The sequence below is a fragment of the Taeniopygia guttata genome, chromosome Z (genome assembly GCF_048771995.1).
Source record: "Taeniopygia guttata chromosome Z, bTaeGut7.mat, whole genome shotgun sequence".
Classification (NCBI taxonomy): Eukaryota; Metazoa; Chordata; class Aves; order Passeriformes; family Estrildidae; genus Taeniopygia; species Taeniopygia guttata.
Genome location: NC_133063.1, coordinates 40,499,393 through 40,517,653, shown reverse-complemented (window position 1 = coordinate 40,517,653; position 18,261 = coordinate 40,499,393). Strand labels below are relative to the sequence as shown.

The 18,261-nt window shown below is 43.2% G+C and overlaps 1 protein-coding gene across 10 annotated transcripts in view; it reads right to left on the bottom strand.

The window, feature by feature from the left end:
* EPG5 (ectopic P-granules 5 autophagy tethering factor) overlaps nt 1-17,189 on the bottom strand; it is a 103,600-nt gene extending 86,411 nt beyond the window's left edge. For all 10 annotated transcript variants that reach the window (XR_012053251.1, XR_012053252.1, XM_072922758.1 and 7 more), the window contains exons 1-11: nt 17,043-17,189; nt 12,563-13,480; nt 10,196-10,439; nt 9,210-9,346; nt 8,542-8,649; nt 7,537-7,610; nt 5,733-5,841; nt 5,312-5,426; nt 4,663-4,813; nt 3,639-3,794; nt 3,128-3,285 (exon numbers count right to left, since the gene is read on the bottom strand). Coding sequence is in view for 8 of the 10 variants with exons in the window: in XM_072922758.1 (XP_072778859.1) it covers nt 3,128-3,285; nt 3,639-3,794; nt 4,663-4,813; nt 5,312-5,426; nt 5,733-5,841; nt 7,537-7,610; nt 8,542-8,649; nt 9,210-9,346; nt 10,196-10,439; nt 12,563-13,480; nt 17,043-17,090 (2,218 nt within the window). In the remaining 2 variants the exon portion in view is untranslated. The remainder of the gene's footprint in view (nt 1-3,127; nt 3,286-3,638; nt 3,795-4,662; nt 4,814-5,311; nt 5,427-5,732; nt 5,842-7,536; nt 7,611-8,541; nt 8,650-9,209; nt 9,347-10,195; nt 10,440-12,562; nt 13,481-17,042) is intronic.
* Nucleotides 17,190-18,261: the final 1,072 nt, after the last annotated feature.

Genomic DNA, 18,261 nt, shown 5'->3' with positions numbered 1-18,261 from the left:
AGGCAGGTTTCCTCTTTAAACCCAAAAGAGATATTGCCAAAAGCAAATAAACATTCCATTCCTCAAGGTGTGGGACAACAGGAAGGTAAGGCTACAAAGGAATCTGTACAAGGCTTTAATTTTTTTTTTATTTCTTCCAAATAACTTTAAATAGTCTGTGCAGCAAAACAAGCACTGAAAGTAGCATTTGAGCTGTAAAACGTTTTGGAGAGTGAACTGCCTTCTCTGAACCACATGTGATTTTATCATAGCAGTTGAATATATACAAAAAGGATCCATTGTGCACTCAGCTACCTAACCTGAACATGCACGTGCTCAGTGTGCTTGTGATCAAACACTTGCACTTAGATTACATTCTATTTTAAAAGCTTTCAAGAATTTTGCAACTCTACTCCAGCCTGAGAAGGTCAGACCTGTACAGGCAAAACAGCTCGTGGAACAGCATGCTAGAGGATTGTGCAATTTAAGAGAACAGTTTCTTCCAAACAGTAAGAGAAACCACACTGCTGATAGATACAGCAGGCAAACAGGGGTGCCTCATCCACTCACCTCCATTCCTTAATCCTATATTTTAGCCTTAACGCTGAAGTTACAGATTACTTTTTTCCCCCTTGTACTTCAGGTTTTTTTAACATGATGCAGAAGGACATTAAAAATGATCGCATCATTATTGTATCTAAAGGCACAGTAGGGTGACCCATAGTGGGGAGAAGGGGTCAACTGTGGGTCCACATTAACCTCAAACCCACACCAAGTCACAGTCTGTGACTGAAGATGGGGACAAGGAATAAGGGAAGTAGAGAGACTCCACCCAAATCCTGTCATCTCACAGTGGAGAAATAACATCTTCACCATCCACTTAGTACTTGACCCTATTCCTTTCCTCCAATCACACAACTCAAGTTCAGGCCACCCTAAAAATCACTGACTTCTCAAACCTTGATACTGGCACTGAAATTGTGACCACAAATAAATTCATAGTATCCTTGGATTAAAGGGTTATTAAATATTACCTAGTTTAAAATCCCTGCCATGGGATTTTACGTCCATCCCCTGCCATGGGATTTTAAATTCACTAGAACAGCAACGATGCTCCTGATGCCTTAACATTTTAGCTTTTATATTTTTCATATATTTTTATTCCTGCAATTCTTTAGGGTATAACTCTCAACTCCATATACAGTGTTAGCTACTGCTTTTCCATTTTGGTCAGACTAAACAATTCTTCTCTAGGCCTGGGAATCAAGGGAACATGGGAATCAACCTTACTGCCTCAGACCCTCAGAAATGTAAACAAAAGTGAACTGGGGGACAGCAAACTTGGGGTAAAGGACTTCATGACCTGAAGCTGTAATTGGAAGATTAACCCCCAATATGCAAATAGGCCAGACTTATAAAAGTATGAAAACCCATGACCCACTGTTCGGTTTGGGTGTAGCCCCAGGCCCTACATCTGTCCAAAATGTACCTGAAGGCCATTCAATAAATATAACTGCTTTTTATTCCCTTAATTTTGTCTGGCCCCAAAAGGGCATTATTCCCATCCCTATGGATTCAATGCCTAAAGCTTCCATCAATTACCAAGGCTTAATTCCACCTGTAGATTCATCACCCTTTTCTCATGCTTAATTTGGGAGAGGAAATCACTAAAAAAGTTTCTCTTCCAAGAGAATGTTAATGTCATGGTCTTCCAGGGTGCAAATTACAGAAAATTAAGCATTCATTTGTTAAGTGTCTGTTAAAAGAAAATATTTCAGATTAGAACTTTCACTATAAGAACTGTTGATATTCCCTGTCTAGACACTGGTGAAAAACAGTATTATGCTGACAGAAGTCACTGAGGAGAATGAAAAAGATAAAGAAATCCTGCATCAGCATACCAGGGACGTTGAAACATAAAAGTTAGCTAGAAGCAAAACAGTGTTTGATAAGATAATTATATTAAAATTGAAAAAGATAGTTATATATTTTTTTTAAATCTGTGTTTATTACTGCAATCCATAATAGATGCAGTACAAATTTTCTAGCAAAACCAAAACTAAAGATGTTCCACTGGCACAGTGTAACAGATACTGTTTTGGCTGGCAAGTGCTTATCAGATCAGCACTTCATCAAGTGCACACAACTACAATCCTGGTATGGCTCTCCCTTTCTGTGTACATCACCTTAAATTACCTGAGATTGCACAGAGTCAAGATTCACCATTTTCTCCTGCTTCTCCATGAAGACTGGGCACATGGGGTAACAGCTGCCTGGGACACCAGCCAGCTGAGAAGTAAAACTGATAAAAATGGGATCTGCTCTCCCTGAAGACAGCAAAGAAGCTGTAAGTTAGGGAGCAACAAACTGTTTGTTTACCTGGCCCCCTATCAATCAAGTCCTGAAATATTATCCATGGATGCAGCAGCAGAAGGAAATAAGCATTCCAGCTGGCCTCTAAATAGTTCTGCTATAGCTGAAGACACCATGTTCACCGTGAAGATCAATATGGGACAAAAGTGAAGAGAAAATAAAAATAAAGCCACTTAGGACAAGAAATGCATGAAAAGAAGGCTTGAGATAAAGAAAACATAATTGGGGATGATAACCAGTCTCCCACAATGTGAATTTCTAAAGCCAAAATTAACAAGTTCAGTGGTAAAAAAAAAAAAAAAGGAGGACTCTAAAAACACAGAAGACTATCAGCAGCTGACCCAGTCACAAAAAAAAAAAATTAAAAAAAAAAAAATCCCAACAAACAAGCCAAACCAAAAAACTGCCACACCAATCCTACGTGATACAGAAGTCTGTACTTTAGGATTTAAACCTCACTCTCCAAATACCATTGAAGGTCAAGATGGGAAGTCATACAAGAATACACAAGAGGTACCTCCTGCATGCCACTCCTGCAGCTCTGAGACCACCACAGAGAAAACTAGGACAGTAAAGGTATCAGTTGCTGTTAAAATGACAATTTGGGCAAACAGGTACTGGAAAGACATGAACTGCCCAAGACATTTCAGCAGCCACTGGACCACTCATGCTGCCAAAGGAGCATTTAACAATGCAACCCACAAAGAGTTAAACCCACAGCTGATGCAGAAGCAGTTGAATGAACAAGAATTGGTTCTGTGTGGGGGATTTTTACCTTTGAGTCTTTGCTTGTAGTCAGCAGGCTGAAGAGTAGAGCAGAGCTGCTCCAGGTCCTCATTCTCAGCACAGTGCATGACAAAGAAGAGCCTCCAAAGCATGCTGCTGGACAAGGTCCCATAAGGCATCTCGGACATGAACAGCCAGACTCCCAACCTGTTGGATTTGAAGAGGCAGTTAGGAATGGTTCCACCCTAATAAATCCCAGCATTTGGAAAGTAGACATCTCTGGCCCACACCTCTGCTATATAACAGAATTAGGAATGTGAGGATGTGTATTAGCACCTCAGATTCTCAGCCAATCTCACTGTGGACTGACCAAGATTTCAGAGCTTCTGTCAGCTGCTGCAATTCATGTCCTAATTCCTCCCCACCTTGATGCTACCAATGCACTGGAAAATCCTACTTATTTCAGTCTTGTTTAAAACTTTAAGTATTTAAAGCTACTCCAAATCCCTGTTTCAAGTATTCAACTCCTCCAAAACTAAGCCAGTGAAGGGATTACGCACCTTTTTGCCTTCAGAACATGTAGAAAAGCTCTAAAAAACAGCTCATCAAACTCCAGCTGCAATTTTTCCACAGAGTAGGGGTGTTCTACTGATCCATATTGTTTATTGCCACTGACATATTGGGCCCAGTGGTCACTCACATGACACAGTGTCATCCTACACAGCAGAGCAAACAAGTCAAAGAAGGATCATTAAGTATGTCATCACCACAGGAAAACTCAGACAAGGGCAACCAGATTAGGGTCTAGACACAAGAGACATGTCCAACATTTTGCTTTCTGGGTTCCAGATGTTTCTATATAAATTGTATCAGTCAAATTTCTGTGTTCTCTTTCCTTGTTTTTGCAAGCTCACAAGGCATAATATTCTGTTATACCAAATTAGTTTGTGTGTGACCTTTGGAGCCTTAAGGTAACTGTACAGTATGAAATGGTAGAAAGCTCATACAGGAATAATTACACTGAGAAAGCTACTGCCTTCATAACACAAAGAAAAAGATGAATTTTGTTTCTGATTTTTTATTCTGTTGAGAATACACTCATAGAAGCCATGTAGAGTAAATGCTAGAGATTTAAACATTAAGAGCAGCATTTAGGCTTCAATTACATTTACTTACTGCAACAATAGGACAATTTACAGGAAGTAAACTAAAAACCCCAAAACAATTCTGGGTAACAACAGAAATAAAACAGTAACATTGGTTATAGATAGGGGAAATTCTCTTTGCTTGTTTCAGTGATTACCCAAGACAAGCCTAACAACATCACTAATGGAAGTCAGTCTGGTGTTCCACAGCTAACCTGGCTCCTTTGCATCCACAGCATTTAGATTTTGCAATTCCCCATTTCAGATTCCCAGACTGGCTAATATTGAACTGACCAAGTAGAGCAAAACCTATCTGAGAACTGTTTGTGTGGGGTTTGGATTTTTTTGGTTGTTGTATGTTTGGTTCTGGGGATTTTTAGAATCTAATATATGTATAAAATATTCAATCACACCACAGAGAAAAAAAAAAATCTCTTACTTGATGAGCTGACCAATTCTCTTCACAAACTGTCGGTACCGTGCTCGGTTAAATGTTTCTAATCCCACAGACAGAAGTTCCACTAAGGAATTTGCAAAGGCAAAAATCTTCATCATCTTCTGGGGAGAAGTTTTTTCAGGAAAATAAGCACCTAAGATGGAGACATAAAAATAAGAGTCAAAAAAAAGAGTGTGAATTCTGAATTTTTAAGTAACTTAACAAGCATTCAAAGCAACAGTTCACCATATTGTGAACTGGAATGCATGCTTTGTTTATTAAATGAACAATAAATATCTGCTAAGTATGACAGTACAAATAAACTATGCAGGTAGTAAGCTTCTGGCAAGCAATTACAACTAAGAGGTGAGTGGGAAAAATAGTTCTGAAAGCACTTTTGGGAGTAAACAGACAACCAAACCCAAACTAAGGGAAAAGGCTCTAAGGTGTTGCATATTGCTATGAGGTTTTAATTTATCCCATACACATAGCATATACTGCCATCTCCTCTCTTTAGCCTGCAAGCTGTTGCACAGGTTCATTATTATTTTTCCCAGAGAGTTTCATAATACAGTAGCACTCTTGGCAGCGGAAGTCATTAATACACTTAGCATAAGCAAAATGAAGAATAACTCTCTAGCAACTGATTTACCTTCAGACGTGAACCCAAGGAACTGCTGAAAGAGTTCATGAAATGGGAACTGTGACAACAGAGCAATCAAGTCGTCTTCCAAGAGTAGAATCCAGCTTGTTTCAGGATCCTCATCCTACAGACAAATACAGGTATTTTCTAGCTCTACAGTGAAACCAATATTAAAGGGCTTCACTATTGTACAGTTTTGTTAGGAGTAACTGAAATATTTGAATTCTCTATGCTAATACTCACTACTGTAAGCTCCACCCTCTATAGTTATACCACAGTGATAACATAAGACTAAAATAGAAGCAAATTCAAATCATGCTTTTTAACTTAAAAAGTCAGATTTTCTTCACACATTTCAGAAAGATCAATGAGCTTGAACAAAACCACAAAGGACAAAACAAAGAGGGAAAAAATAAGTCATCTGCTGTACCTCTTCTCCTCCTTCATCTACCAGAGTCCAGTTCCCAGATTCCTTTCCAGAAGAAGAGGAATTTTTCCTTTCAATTGGTTTCATATGGCACATGAAGTCCACACGATTTCTGGTTTAAAGTGAAAAATCAAGTGTAAAAAATTAGAAAATTCAAAATTCTGAATTCAGTAATCTTTCAAATAAGGAAAGATATTAAAAAATCCAGATACAAGAAGAAGAAAATAGCAAGTAAAGCAGAAAAATGCCTCGCAAGGAAGGCCCTGGGGGTGCTGGTGCCAGCAGCTGGACACGAGCCCAGGGTGCCCAGGTGGGCAAGAGGCCAATGGCCCCTGGGCTGTCCCAGCCAGGGTGTGACACAGCCCAGGGCAGTGCCCGTCCCTGTGCTGGCACTGCTGGGGCACCTCCAGTGCTGGGGACAGCTCTGGGCCCTCAGGACAGGGGAGACACTGAGGGGCTGGAGCGTGTCCAGGGCAGGGAAGGGAGCTGGGGAAGGGGCTGGAGCCCCAGGAGGGGCTGAGGGAGCTGGAAAGGGGCTCAGCCTGGAGAAAAGGAGGCTCAGGGGGACCTTGTGGCTCTGTACATCTCCCTGCCAGGATTGCAGTGTCCCCTTGGGGACAGCCAGAGGGGATTGGACTCTGCTCCCAGGTTACAAGTGACGGGACCATAAACAGCCTCAAATTGCACTAGAGGAGGTTTGGATTAGATATTAAGGAAAATTTTTTCATGGAAACTTGGTCAGGCACTGCAACAGATTGTTTAGGACAGTGGAGGAGTCAACATCTCTGGAAGTGTTCAGAAGGCTTGTGGATGACGCACCAGAGGACATGGCTCAGCAGTGGACACTGATTCTGGGTTAAGGGTTGGACTCAACAACCTTAAAGGTGCTTTCCAACCTAAACAATGCTGTGACTGTAAATGACTCTAGGATAACCTGGTTCCTGACATGCAGGAGCTGTAACAGACAAGCCTCAGCTCTTTTACCAGTAAGAGCAGACCCTATGGAGGATCTAAGTTCTGGTATCAACATTTAGAGCAGCACCCCAGACACATTAAGTTGGCCCTTGTTCCAAACACAACTATCAAAAGGCACTGGCAACACACATTCCCTCAGGATACACTGGTGTTCCCAGGCAATTCTAGAAATTAAATGTAAAACTAAAACCCTTTAAAATAACAGCTTTCAATAAACAAGACTCTCATTTAACTTGGACTCAAACTATGAAGATCATAGTGACAACCCTAAATACCAGCAGATTGCTTCTTTGACTTCAAAACTTGGGCAGAGGTAGAGGAAAATTATGTATTTTATCTGGAGAACATAACCGCTTTCACTCATGACTAATTTAATTAACTAGCTTCTCCAAACATCACATTCCTACTAGATAAAAAAAAAAAAATTAAAAGGATGAAAAATACATCAAAATGTCCAATCAGAGTGTACACCAGCTCAACCCCTTTACTCAGGGGATTCTACCACAGAGACAGTATAAAAAACAGGCCATGGTGCAAAGCAAGAGATATTTCAGAAGTCACAGTTACAAAGCCTGTGGGTTTGTCAGTCTTCACAAGCTATTTCACAGCTGAAAGAAAGCTGCATCACACTGTGTACAGCACAAGGAGATACTGCCAAGGCTGAATTTTAAGATGAATGAGTAAAAAAAGTTTGGATTAAACTGTGAATCTATTTGTGCCCACTTTTATGACTTTGCCTGCAATGAGCTTTCAGAGTTTTACGAACAATTTGTGTTGTGTCCTCTACTCTTACATAATCAAAACATATTTATAAAATCATGTTTATACTTACTTGACAGGAGACATAAGCAAGGCAAGAGATTGCATGAAATGAAAGACACCTGATGGGTTACCAAAGACTTTGATCTGAAATTAAATGCAAAAATCTAAGTAAATCCAAACAAGGAAAGGGCAAATTGTTCTTAGCAGAGAAATTACATTTCTTACTAGCTTTTTGATAAGACTTAAAAGAATCTGTAAAATACAGAATCCACACTTTGGACAAAGTATTGCCATGGCAAAATATTGTTACTTGTCCAAAAGAATTACTTAGAAAAATTAAAAGATCAAAACCTCCATAAAAAAAACACAACCTCTTTCTTTGTGCCATATGTAGCTCTAGACACCAGGGGTAATTCAGAAACTGAGCACAGGGCCTACCACATTAGGTTAATTAGACCCAGTGATATAAGGGTCTTTCCCAAGCTAATTTATTCTATTCTAAACTTCTATTGCATTGCTTGCCTTTCCAGTCAGTGTAATTGAAGCCCTTTTCCTGTGACTAGATTTACAGTGATTTCTCCTCTTAGAAGAGCAAATATGTTCTCTGCACTCGCTCCGACCTAGACAAAGTGAACCCTTTTCTTTGTCCCTGCACTTTCCAGGGAAATCAGTCTCACTTCAATGTATAGGATATGAAAAAATCTGTTCCTCCTGATCCCTTACACATCACAGAGCTGACTCCAATCTCACTTTTTATATACAGCTGCTGCTTCAAGTCTAAATATGCTTTCCACTTTTTGGAGAACACTCCCAAAACCTGGTGGATAAGGCCTTGACTCCCTCTCATGGAATCTCTCCAGTCAAGAGTGAAGGGTGCTCCCCTGTTAACCTGCACATGGTTGGCGTAACATGGAAACATGTATTCCCTGACAAACCCCTCACTGTCACCATGATTCCACATATCTGGAAAGGCAATGTGGGTCACAAGGAATTAAGCAGGCACAAGACACTCTCCTCTCCTACCCATGCCACTCCCACTCCAACCTGCTGGCAGTAAAGAATTAAACATTCACACCTGAATGAATGGACAAGCCCACTTGCTGATGCCAGCTGGACACCGAAGGATGTGGTTGAAGAGGAAGAGATGATCACCTGGACAGCCAATTCTCTGCAGCACAGACACCTAGAGGGAAGTATATTGAAATCAAGTAAATAATTTTGAAGTTCATTTCCTTACAGTCTTGCTAACTAGAGTAATACTGTTCATGTCTCACACTTTCTAACAAACCTAAATTTTCAGAGCATGTTACAGAAGAACAATATTTAAAATCTGTTCGCTTGCCTTATGAGCCACAAACTGTTTGCTTTGGCGAAAAGTAATTATTTTCCTACAACTGCATTAAAATCTAATTTATTTAGAAATTGGCAAGAACAAAAGTTTTTTCAACATGACAAGTCTGACCAGTTCTAATTTCAAAATAAGTAAAAGCACATTGAGTATTATTAAATTCACTGTGAGCACTACTGGCTGCTCAGGTGCCAATCCTCATTAATGGTTCTTGACTTATCAGACAAGGGAATCAATTCTAAAGATCTGCTAAGCGATTCTGTTCCTCAAGTAGAACAAACACACCAAAAAAAACACTGCCCATAGGCAAGGAAGTCCCCATGGCCAGACTTCCAGAAATTATTCCAAATTCAACCTGCATGTTGGATCAGATATATCCATGTCTAGTCCCTCACCAGTCTCTGCAGCCACATGAGAAGGTCACTGTGAAACTGAGGATCTTCAATAACCCTGCGAGTGAAGCTGAAAAGGACACTAATACATTCCTTCAAGTGGGTCAAGTCTGAAGAGAGATTTTCTGTCTGCTTCGAAACTGTAAATTAAAAACATAATAAATTAAGCTTTGACAAGAAGTAGCAGCATGAACAATGGGTTTGAGCTGGATATAAAACTGCTCTCTGTATCTGCAGACACAAAGACATTTCAACACAGCTGCCTGGTAAATCTGTCAGAAGAGAATACTTAGAGCATTTTGTTTAATCTTATAATTAAGCTCTGGACACTAATTATAAGAATATACTGTGGTTACTCTCACAAAAGGCCTTCCCTCAACATCAGCTTTGTAAGAACCACCGTTTACTATGCATATAAACTATCTGGGAGGTGGAGTGCAATGGGAAGAGCAATAAGAAAGAAAAATATCTGGGGCAGGAGGAGGAGAAATACTTTAGCTAGAAGATTATATGGTACAAATTCAAACAAAACATTCAGGATGAAAACCAAAAGATAATTCTAAATATTAAGAGCTTAAGATTTCAAATGGCCTTCCAAGAGGAAGTAAAAAAGGAAAAGCATTCAGTTCATTTTAGAATTGGGGAAAAAAACTGTATTAGATATTGCCTTGGACAACAAAATATTGGGAATTTAGTTGTCCCATCCACACAGTGTTTCTGTACAGTACTCAGTGTCAGCCTGCAGCTCGGACAGAAGTCACTCCTGCATTCAGCTTTTACTGCCCAGGTGATAAAGTCAAGGGAATTGGACATTTTCCTGTGAGAAAAAGGTTTCACTGATCCTTGCATAAGACCAACAGTTTTTTTGTAACAGAGGAAAAACACTCAAGTAGACAAATTCCACCACAAGAGTCTGGTGGAAACTGCAGCCACACAAGGCACTGGACACCCTGACAAGGACTGGGAGCAGCCCAGACCAGCAAACACACCTTGCTCTTGCTGCTGCAGGGCCATAGATCTCAGCAGGGACGAGCTGCTGAGCAGCCTGTAAACATAGGACTCCACTTGCAAGTGGGACAGCACCGAAGTGTAGGAGTGCAGTGCCAGAGTCTGGTGCACATGCTCTGCTTTGGCCTCAAACAGCTTCTTCAGCTCCCCCAGCACGCTCTCGTTTAGCTCCACTGTCTGGTAGCGGTGGTGACCTGTCACCTTGCACTGATCTGCACACACACCCTGAAAAGAGAGCAAATATTTTATGCCAGCAGTTCTGACATTTTGCCAGGTCGCCCTAAATGAAATCAATCATGATATAACCCTCTCTTAAACAGATTTCAAGGCTTTCATAAAAGAGGACATTTCATAAATGGAAAAGACAAATATTTGGCAATATCCAATGTGCTTTTTAGAGGTACCAATCACTGAAGATTCATATCCTTGACTTCTGAAGAAAAAATATTTTATAAACCCTCAGTAACTCAGGTTTGGAAACAGCCAGAAGTTACTTGCCTGCAGCACTGAGAGATGTGAACAAAACCAGGCATCTCACTCCCAGTGAGTGCACCTGCTTCTTAGTTTACAAATTTCCATGTATATTTGGACCTGCTATATTACAGCTAAAACAATCACTGGAACAAGATAAGTATTTCCCAAACTCCCAGGATGGATAATTTGCAGTAATTCCATACAGCATGTTTAAAATGTCTTCCTCTGCCTCTTCAGCACAAGAAAAGCAGAATAAAGAACATTATTGCTATTCTTACAATAAATAACATTCCTGTTAATCTTTTATGCAATCAGGAAACATTCCTAAGAACTACCACAGTGAAAGCTTACCTTGAAAGCATCCCTGTGTTTCCTAAACTAGTAGAATAAGAACTTCAAACTGGTATAAAGACAACAATTATTCTGTACACACAGTAAATATATAGTGAATTGGTATGAAATAAAGCAAGTAGCAATCTTACACAACTCTATGGTGATTTTAGAAGATGCAAGAGTGAAGCCAAAATTGCTTTTGGTACAGAAAATGATCACTGCAAACCTTAGAATCCAGTGAGGCCCAGTGTTATTCCACAAGAAAAAGGAGTTAATTCAGATGTGTTCAGTTCCTCAACTCTGATGAACTGCACTCACTGAAACAGTAAAATCTACCCTATGCATAGGTGTTTAGCATCTTTGGACAATTTTGATGATGTGTGAGCTATAAACAGCATCAGAACAGTTTCATTCACTCCCAATGTAATACTGAGCTTCAAAGGCAAGTGTCACAGAAGGAGTCTGGGGGAAAACTTTTCTGATGTGTGCCCCAAAGAGCTCCATAAAGCTCTCTGGTTTGCAGACAAAAATGTTACAGAATACCATGCCCATTCTGGAAGTAAGAAAAACCACAGCTACATTCATAGGACAAGTTACTGCAAGTAGACGGCCCAAATGCTCCCTCTGAGCTATGGGGCTGCTCCTGAGCACAAGTCAAGCTCCCCTGCAGCTGCCACTCTGACAGCAGCAATGACATCAATGGAAACTGTCCCTACAGCTGGCAGCAGGCCAGGCAGGACATCACTGCTACAGTCACTTCACAACTGTCCCCCATATCTGCTTGGAGTGCTGTGAAACTTCACCTAACGCCACAGACAGAACTGGGTGTACACAGCTCATCCTTTCTCACTCCAAAAGAAATCACCAACATATATCCCACTGCCCTGAACACGTCAGAAGTTAAAAATCAAGCAACAAACTGATTCTAGTCTCAATAGGATGATATTCTGAAGTACTGGGGGTCAGTGGAGAGACAGAAAGCAAAGGCAATAATCTCTCAACATGGAACTTTAGAGACAGAGGAAGTCCAGAGGAAGCAAAAAAGTCGGTAAGAGGACTGGAGTCCCCTCTTGATGAAGACAGGCTAAGAAAGTTCAGCCTGAAGAAGAGGAGTGTAGAGACCTCACAGCACCTTCCAATACCTGGAAGGGGCCTACAGGGAAGCTGGACAGGGATTCTTCATCAGGAACTGTAGTGACAGGACAAGGACTAAAGGGATTAGACTGAAACAAGGGGAAATTTAGGTTAGATATTAGGGAAAAAAAAATCTTTATTGTGAATAGTGTGGTGAGACACTGGCACAGACTGCCCAGGAAGGTTGCCCCAATCCTGTCAGGCTGATCAAAGCCAGATTGAATAAAGCCTTGAACAACCTGATCTAGTGGGAGGTGTTCCTGCCCATAAAAGGCAGGGTTGGGATTAGATGATTTTTAAAGTCACCTCCAATGCTTTTACAACAAAACAGTTTAACTACGATAAACCTGGCAAGTAAAGCTAATTCCTGAATAGTTTGCGTTCAAAAGTAGATTCAACAACAGCACCTGCACAGTTTTCTGTTGTTCCTTCAAAGTCCACAATCTCCCCTTCACATTTTGGCAGTCTGTTGTCATGGCCTGCAGTTCTGCCTCAGCTAAGAGAAGCTGCTTTCTGCAGCGCATGTAGTTCAGGAGCAGCTCGTAGAACTCATGCCTGTCCTGGTGAGCTACACTCTCGAATTCCTCAGCATAGGAGTCAACATTCTCCAGCCACGAACAAGGCTCAAAGATCTTCAGCTGCTCCCTGGTGAATGGCACCAGCTCTGGCTCGGAGGGGAGCTCTGGGTACAGCCTCTCATGGTGCAGCAGGGGCTTTACTGCCATGATGGTGGGCTTCTCGTAGGACAGCTCCAAGGACAGGTCTGGATAAACCGGCCGTGGAACACACACCCTGGATTTCTCAGAGCGCTGTGAGGTGCTGAGAGGAAGCTTCTCTAAAGAGCAGGAAAGAGGATCTCTAAAGTCTTGTCGGTTTTCAGCTCTTCTGCCCTGTACAAAACCCATCACTGACAGAGGGGGAGCAGCACTGGACTGAAAGGTACTACTCAATAAATCAGAATTTCTAGATCCACTAGCAACTGCCTCCACAGGGCTCTGAGGTTTGTCCAACTTGCTCTTCTCAACATCCCCCACACATTCCTCCTGGGGAGGATCAGCTTTGGCCTCTTCTGCATCTTTGGGAGGCTCCAGAGACACTGCCAGAGCCCCTTCATTTGCTGAAGAGAAATGACTTTGGGGGATGTCAGACACATCATTTATAATTCTCCTATTGTCTACTTCATCTCTGAGCTGAATTTCTGTGAATTCTCCAGGATGTTCCACTTGCACTGTCCCATCTTGAGAAGATCCTTCTGCCATAGGAGGCAGGAAAACATTATCAGGCTCTTGTACCTGGGGCTCCTCACTACTTCTTTTCTTTTTCTCCTAAGAAAACAAAAAATTAACAGTGTCACTGTCAAGTGAATCTCTTAATCTTGCATCCCAAATCCCAACAACACCAAAAGTAGTATTTGTCAGCATTATGACTACAAAAGCCCTTTTAAAAATATTAGTTTTCATAATATTAAATATAAAAACAATATACCAAACAAACCTCTGCTCCTTATCTGCCCTATGAAGACTGTCCACCAGTGTGTGGTTTTGTGCTCTTGCACAAGGCTTCAAAACTTCTAAGCAAAAATCTATAAATATCACAGGACAGACTGTTTCATCAACACAGAAAATAATCAGCCTAACAGGTCCCTGACACCTACTAAGAGTTACTCAATTTCACCTAGTTGCAAAAAAAAAAAAAAAAAAAAAAAAAAAAAAAAAGTTACTCTGTGATCTAGACCCATCTTAAGTTTTACAGAATACATTCGTGACTGAAAAAATATTTTCAAAACAGTAATTTCAGAACAAAGCATGTCTGGAATGTAACCCTTAGCTACATTCTAAAACCATGGTAACATCTGAACAATTACTGAAATACCTGTTTTCAGTAGGCAGTACACACTGGAGATGCAGAAAAACTCAACAGTGCCATTAAAATCAATTTAAAATTACAATTAGTATGAGGCTAAATAATTCCCATAAACCTAATGTAAGGTGTAGATTAGCTTCCTTCCCAGTAGCACAGCATAGGAAATGAACTAAAATATTGATAATCTGTAAGCCATTTACCAACTTGGAAAACAAAGAACTCAAAAAGTGATTAGCCTATCTGTAAATAGACTTAGCACTTTATTAGGAGCAAAACTGAGAAGTTAGGTCACAGTGCTCCCGTTTTGGATGACCCAGATAATGTAACAATGAACACAGGTGAAATGAGTACAAGCTTTTAATTTGGGGAAATAATAATTGGAAAAAGATTGCAGTTTTGGAAACTTGCTCACAATATCACACATATTTTTACTAAACATCTGAATGTTTTTTCCTTAAGAGAAAGTATAAATGAAAACAGCTCAAATCAAAGCATTAGCTCACCTTGATCTCAAGGCCAATTTTACTCTGAACATATGGTTGTAGGCCCTGGCTTTGCTTTTATACTGTCTTCTGGTGTATTAAAACCTGTAAACACTTCTGATCACAAAACAGTTCTGACTCACTAGCTAAAGCTGCAGGTGAGAGGTTAAAAATACATCAGTGCAATTCTTTAAGCTAGGACTTCTCATAATAAGCATCTCCCGATAATTACCTCAAAGTCAATAATTTCTACAGGATATTGTATCACTAAATCATATTTATACAGTGTATTGATCCACATACTTCACAAACACATGCTGGTCCTTTCCCCTCTACAATCTCAAAATTTCCTCTTGCAGACCTCAAACAGAATAAACTCCCTTTTTCTCTCAGTATCAGCCTGCATCCCTCCCAGACACAGCTGTTTTTAAAATTTATGATGTGCCTTTCAGTTCTCACTTTCCTAGGCCAAAAAAAAAAAAAAAAGGCATAATGATTAAGAGAGATTTCATCTGAAAAAGAATGAGAGAAATCAAGTTCTGAACTAACACGGAGAAAAATTCTGCTTAAGTCACATATGAAAGAATCCCAGAATGTTTTGGGTTGAAAAGGACCTTAAAGCCTATGCCCTTCCATAGGCAAGGACATTTCCACTAGACCAGATCACTCCAAGTCCCATCCAACCTGGCCTGGAACACTCCCAGGAAAGAGAAAATGGCATTTGCTCATTAGCCTTGCCCATGCCTGATGCTCTTGGTGCTGCGCAAGTTTAGCTTTGGGGCTACTACTGTCAAAAAGCCCTGGGCTCCATTCCACTTGGCAGCTCTGAAGCTGAGCCAGCCTTTCACTCAGCTCACAAGAATTCCAGCTTTTCAAAGAATTACATTACAGCTTTTTCTGTGGCATGGGAATGGAAAAGTCCTTAATATGACTGATTTGCAAACTCCATCCTCAGGCACGCCCAGGTATTAACAGAGGCGAGCACAGTAATAGCAACAGAAATACGAGAAATGGGTCATGTGTAGAACTGGTGATTTCAGAGTTCTCACATGTGACACTTCCAGTGAATTGTTTCACAGTGAATTTCACCTGGAAGGGATGGCTAAACACTGGAGTCACCAGACACGTGTCCTTAATGAAACAGCAGTGTCATCCATTACTCACCACCTTCCTGAAGGGAACCAATTCTCCTAGGCAGCAGTTTGAAGGTTTGACTGCCTTGCACATGCCAGAAGGCTGAATCAAAACCAAAACGACACAGTAATTCTTCTGGGATTGCTTTTTCCTGCAATCTTTACTTGCCTTCCATTCAGGAAGCACACCCACATCTGACACTTAGATTTAACCCTGGTTTTACAGAACAGTGGTCAATTAATTCAGTGTTTTCAAAGAGCTTTGACAGTCATGACTTCAATGTCCTTGCTCTGTATGACTGTCCACAGGGACAACAAGAAAGAGTTTAAGAAACCAAGGAAAACATTTCCACTATGACAAGTAGTTCAGATCATTCCCACAATCATTCTGTGTAAAGAAAATAAAGCCTCCAGAAAGCTGCCAGTACTAATATCATGAACAAGGAACAACTCAAAACAGGATAAAAACCTAGGAAGAGTGATACTTAAAAACTGCAGCACCAACTTATGAAGAAGCAGCAGCACTATCATGTGTTACACACGCCATCATGCTCTCAGCATTTCACAACCAAACGTAGACAAGATGGAGTATCACAAAATCACTGAATGATCTGGGTCAGAAGGGAACTTAAAGACCATCCAGTGCCACCCCTACCATGTGCAGGGGCACCTCCCTCTATTCCAGGGTGTCCAAAGCCCCATCCAGCCTGGCCTTGGGCACTCCCAGGGATCCAGGGGCAGCCACAGCTGTTCTGGGCACCCTGTGCCAGGGCCTGCCTGCCCTCCCAGCCAGCAATTCCTTCCCAATATCCCATCTGTCCCTGCCCTCTGGCAGTGGAAGCCATTCCCTGTGTCCTGTCCCTCCCTGCCTTGTCCCCAGTCCCTCTGCAGCTCTTCTGGAGCCCCTTTAAGCCCTGGCAGGGGCTCTGAGCTCTCCCTGGAGCCTTCTCTTGTGAAGGTGAACAGCCCCAGCTCCGTCTGTAGGCCTGTCTCCCCCCACTGCAGTAAAACACTGTAAATGCAGGCAAGCTCCACTGCGGCACATTCCCCAGCTCTCCCACATGTCACAGGACCCCTGAGGAGGACGTAAAATATAATAAAAATCCTGTTTACATCCTACTACAGCACAAGGCCTGTCACAACCCTCACACGCATGGCAAATACTATAAATCCATGGATACGGAGTCTAGAACAGCAGGAAACAGGAATCTTTTCACGGAACAAAAACGAAAAAAAGAAACCACAACAACATTACCCACACACGCTCCCCCACTCTCCACCCTCCACCATTAGAGGCCGCACAAACACGGATGTAAACACGGCCTGGCGCGGCCACCCCCACACGCGGGCCGCTCCCTCGGCCCGGCGCCCGCAGAGGCCGCCCCGAGCCGCCCTCGCTGCCGCCTTACCTTGGGGCGGGCGCGGGTGCGGCGCGGGGGTCGCACGGCCTCGGCCATGGCCCCCCGCGGAGCGGCACCGGCCGCGCAGCGACGGGCGGCGGGACACGCCCTCGCCGCGACAGCCAATCGCAGGGCGCGACGGGCGGCGGGACACGCCTCCACTGCGCCCGCCAATCAAAGAGCGCGGCTGCGGGGGGCGGGGCCACAGCCGTGAGGGCGGAACGGGGAGGGGGGACACACAGACACTGCGTGGGGACACACAGACACTGCGTGGGGACACACAGACACTGCGTGGGGACACACAGGCGCTCCTGGGGACACACAGACACTGCGTGGGGACACACAGGCGCTCCTGGGGACACACAGACACTGCGTGGGGACACACAGGCGCTCCTGGGGACACACAGACACTGCGTGGGGACACACAGGCGCTCCTGGGGACACACAGACACTGCGGGGGGACACACAGACGCTCCTGGGGACACACAGACACTGCGTGGGGACACACAGGCGCTCCTGGGGACACACAGACACTGCGGGGGGACACACAGGCGCTCCTGGGGACACACAGACTCTGCGTGGGGACACACAGACACTGCGTGGGGACACACAGACACTGCGTGGGGACACACAGACGCTCCTGGGGACACACAGACACTGCGTGGGGACACACAGACACTCGTGGGGACACACAGACTCTGCGTGGGGACACACAGACACTGCGTGGGGACACACAGACACTGCGTGGGGACACACAGGCGCTCCTGGGGACACACAGACACTGCGTGGGGACACACAGACACTGCGTGGGGACACACAGGCGCTCCTGGGGACACACAGACACTGCGTGGGGACACACAGACACTCGTGGGGACACACAGACTCTGCGTGGGGACACACAGACACTGCGTGGGGACACACAGACACTGCGTGGGGACACACAGGCGCTCCTGGGGACACACAGATACTGCGTGGGGACACACAGGCGCTCCTGGGGACACACAGACACTGCGTGGGGACACACAGACACTGCGTGGGGACACACAGACACTGCGTGGGGACACACAGGCGCTCCTGGGGACACACAGACACTGCGTGGGGACACACAGACACTGCGTGGGGACACACAGACACTGCGTGGGGACACACAGACACTGCGTGGGGACACACAGGCGCTCCTGGGGACACACAGACACTGCGTGGGGACACACAGACACTGCGTGGGGAC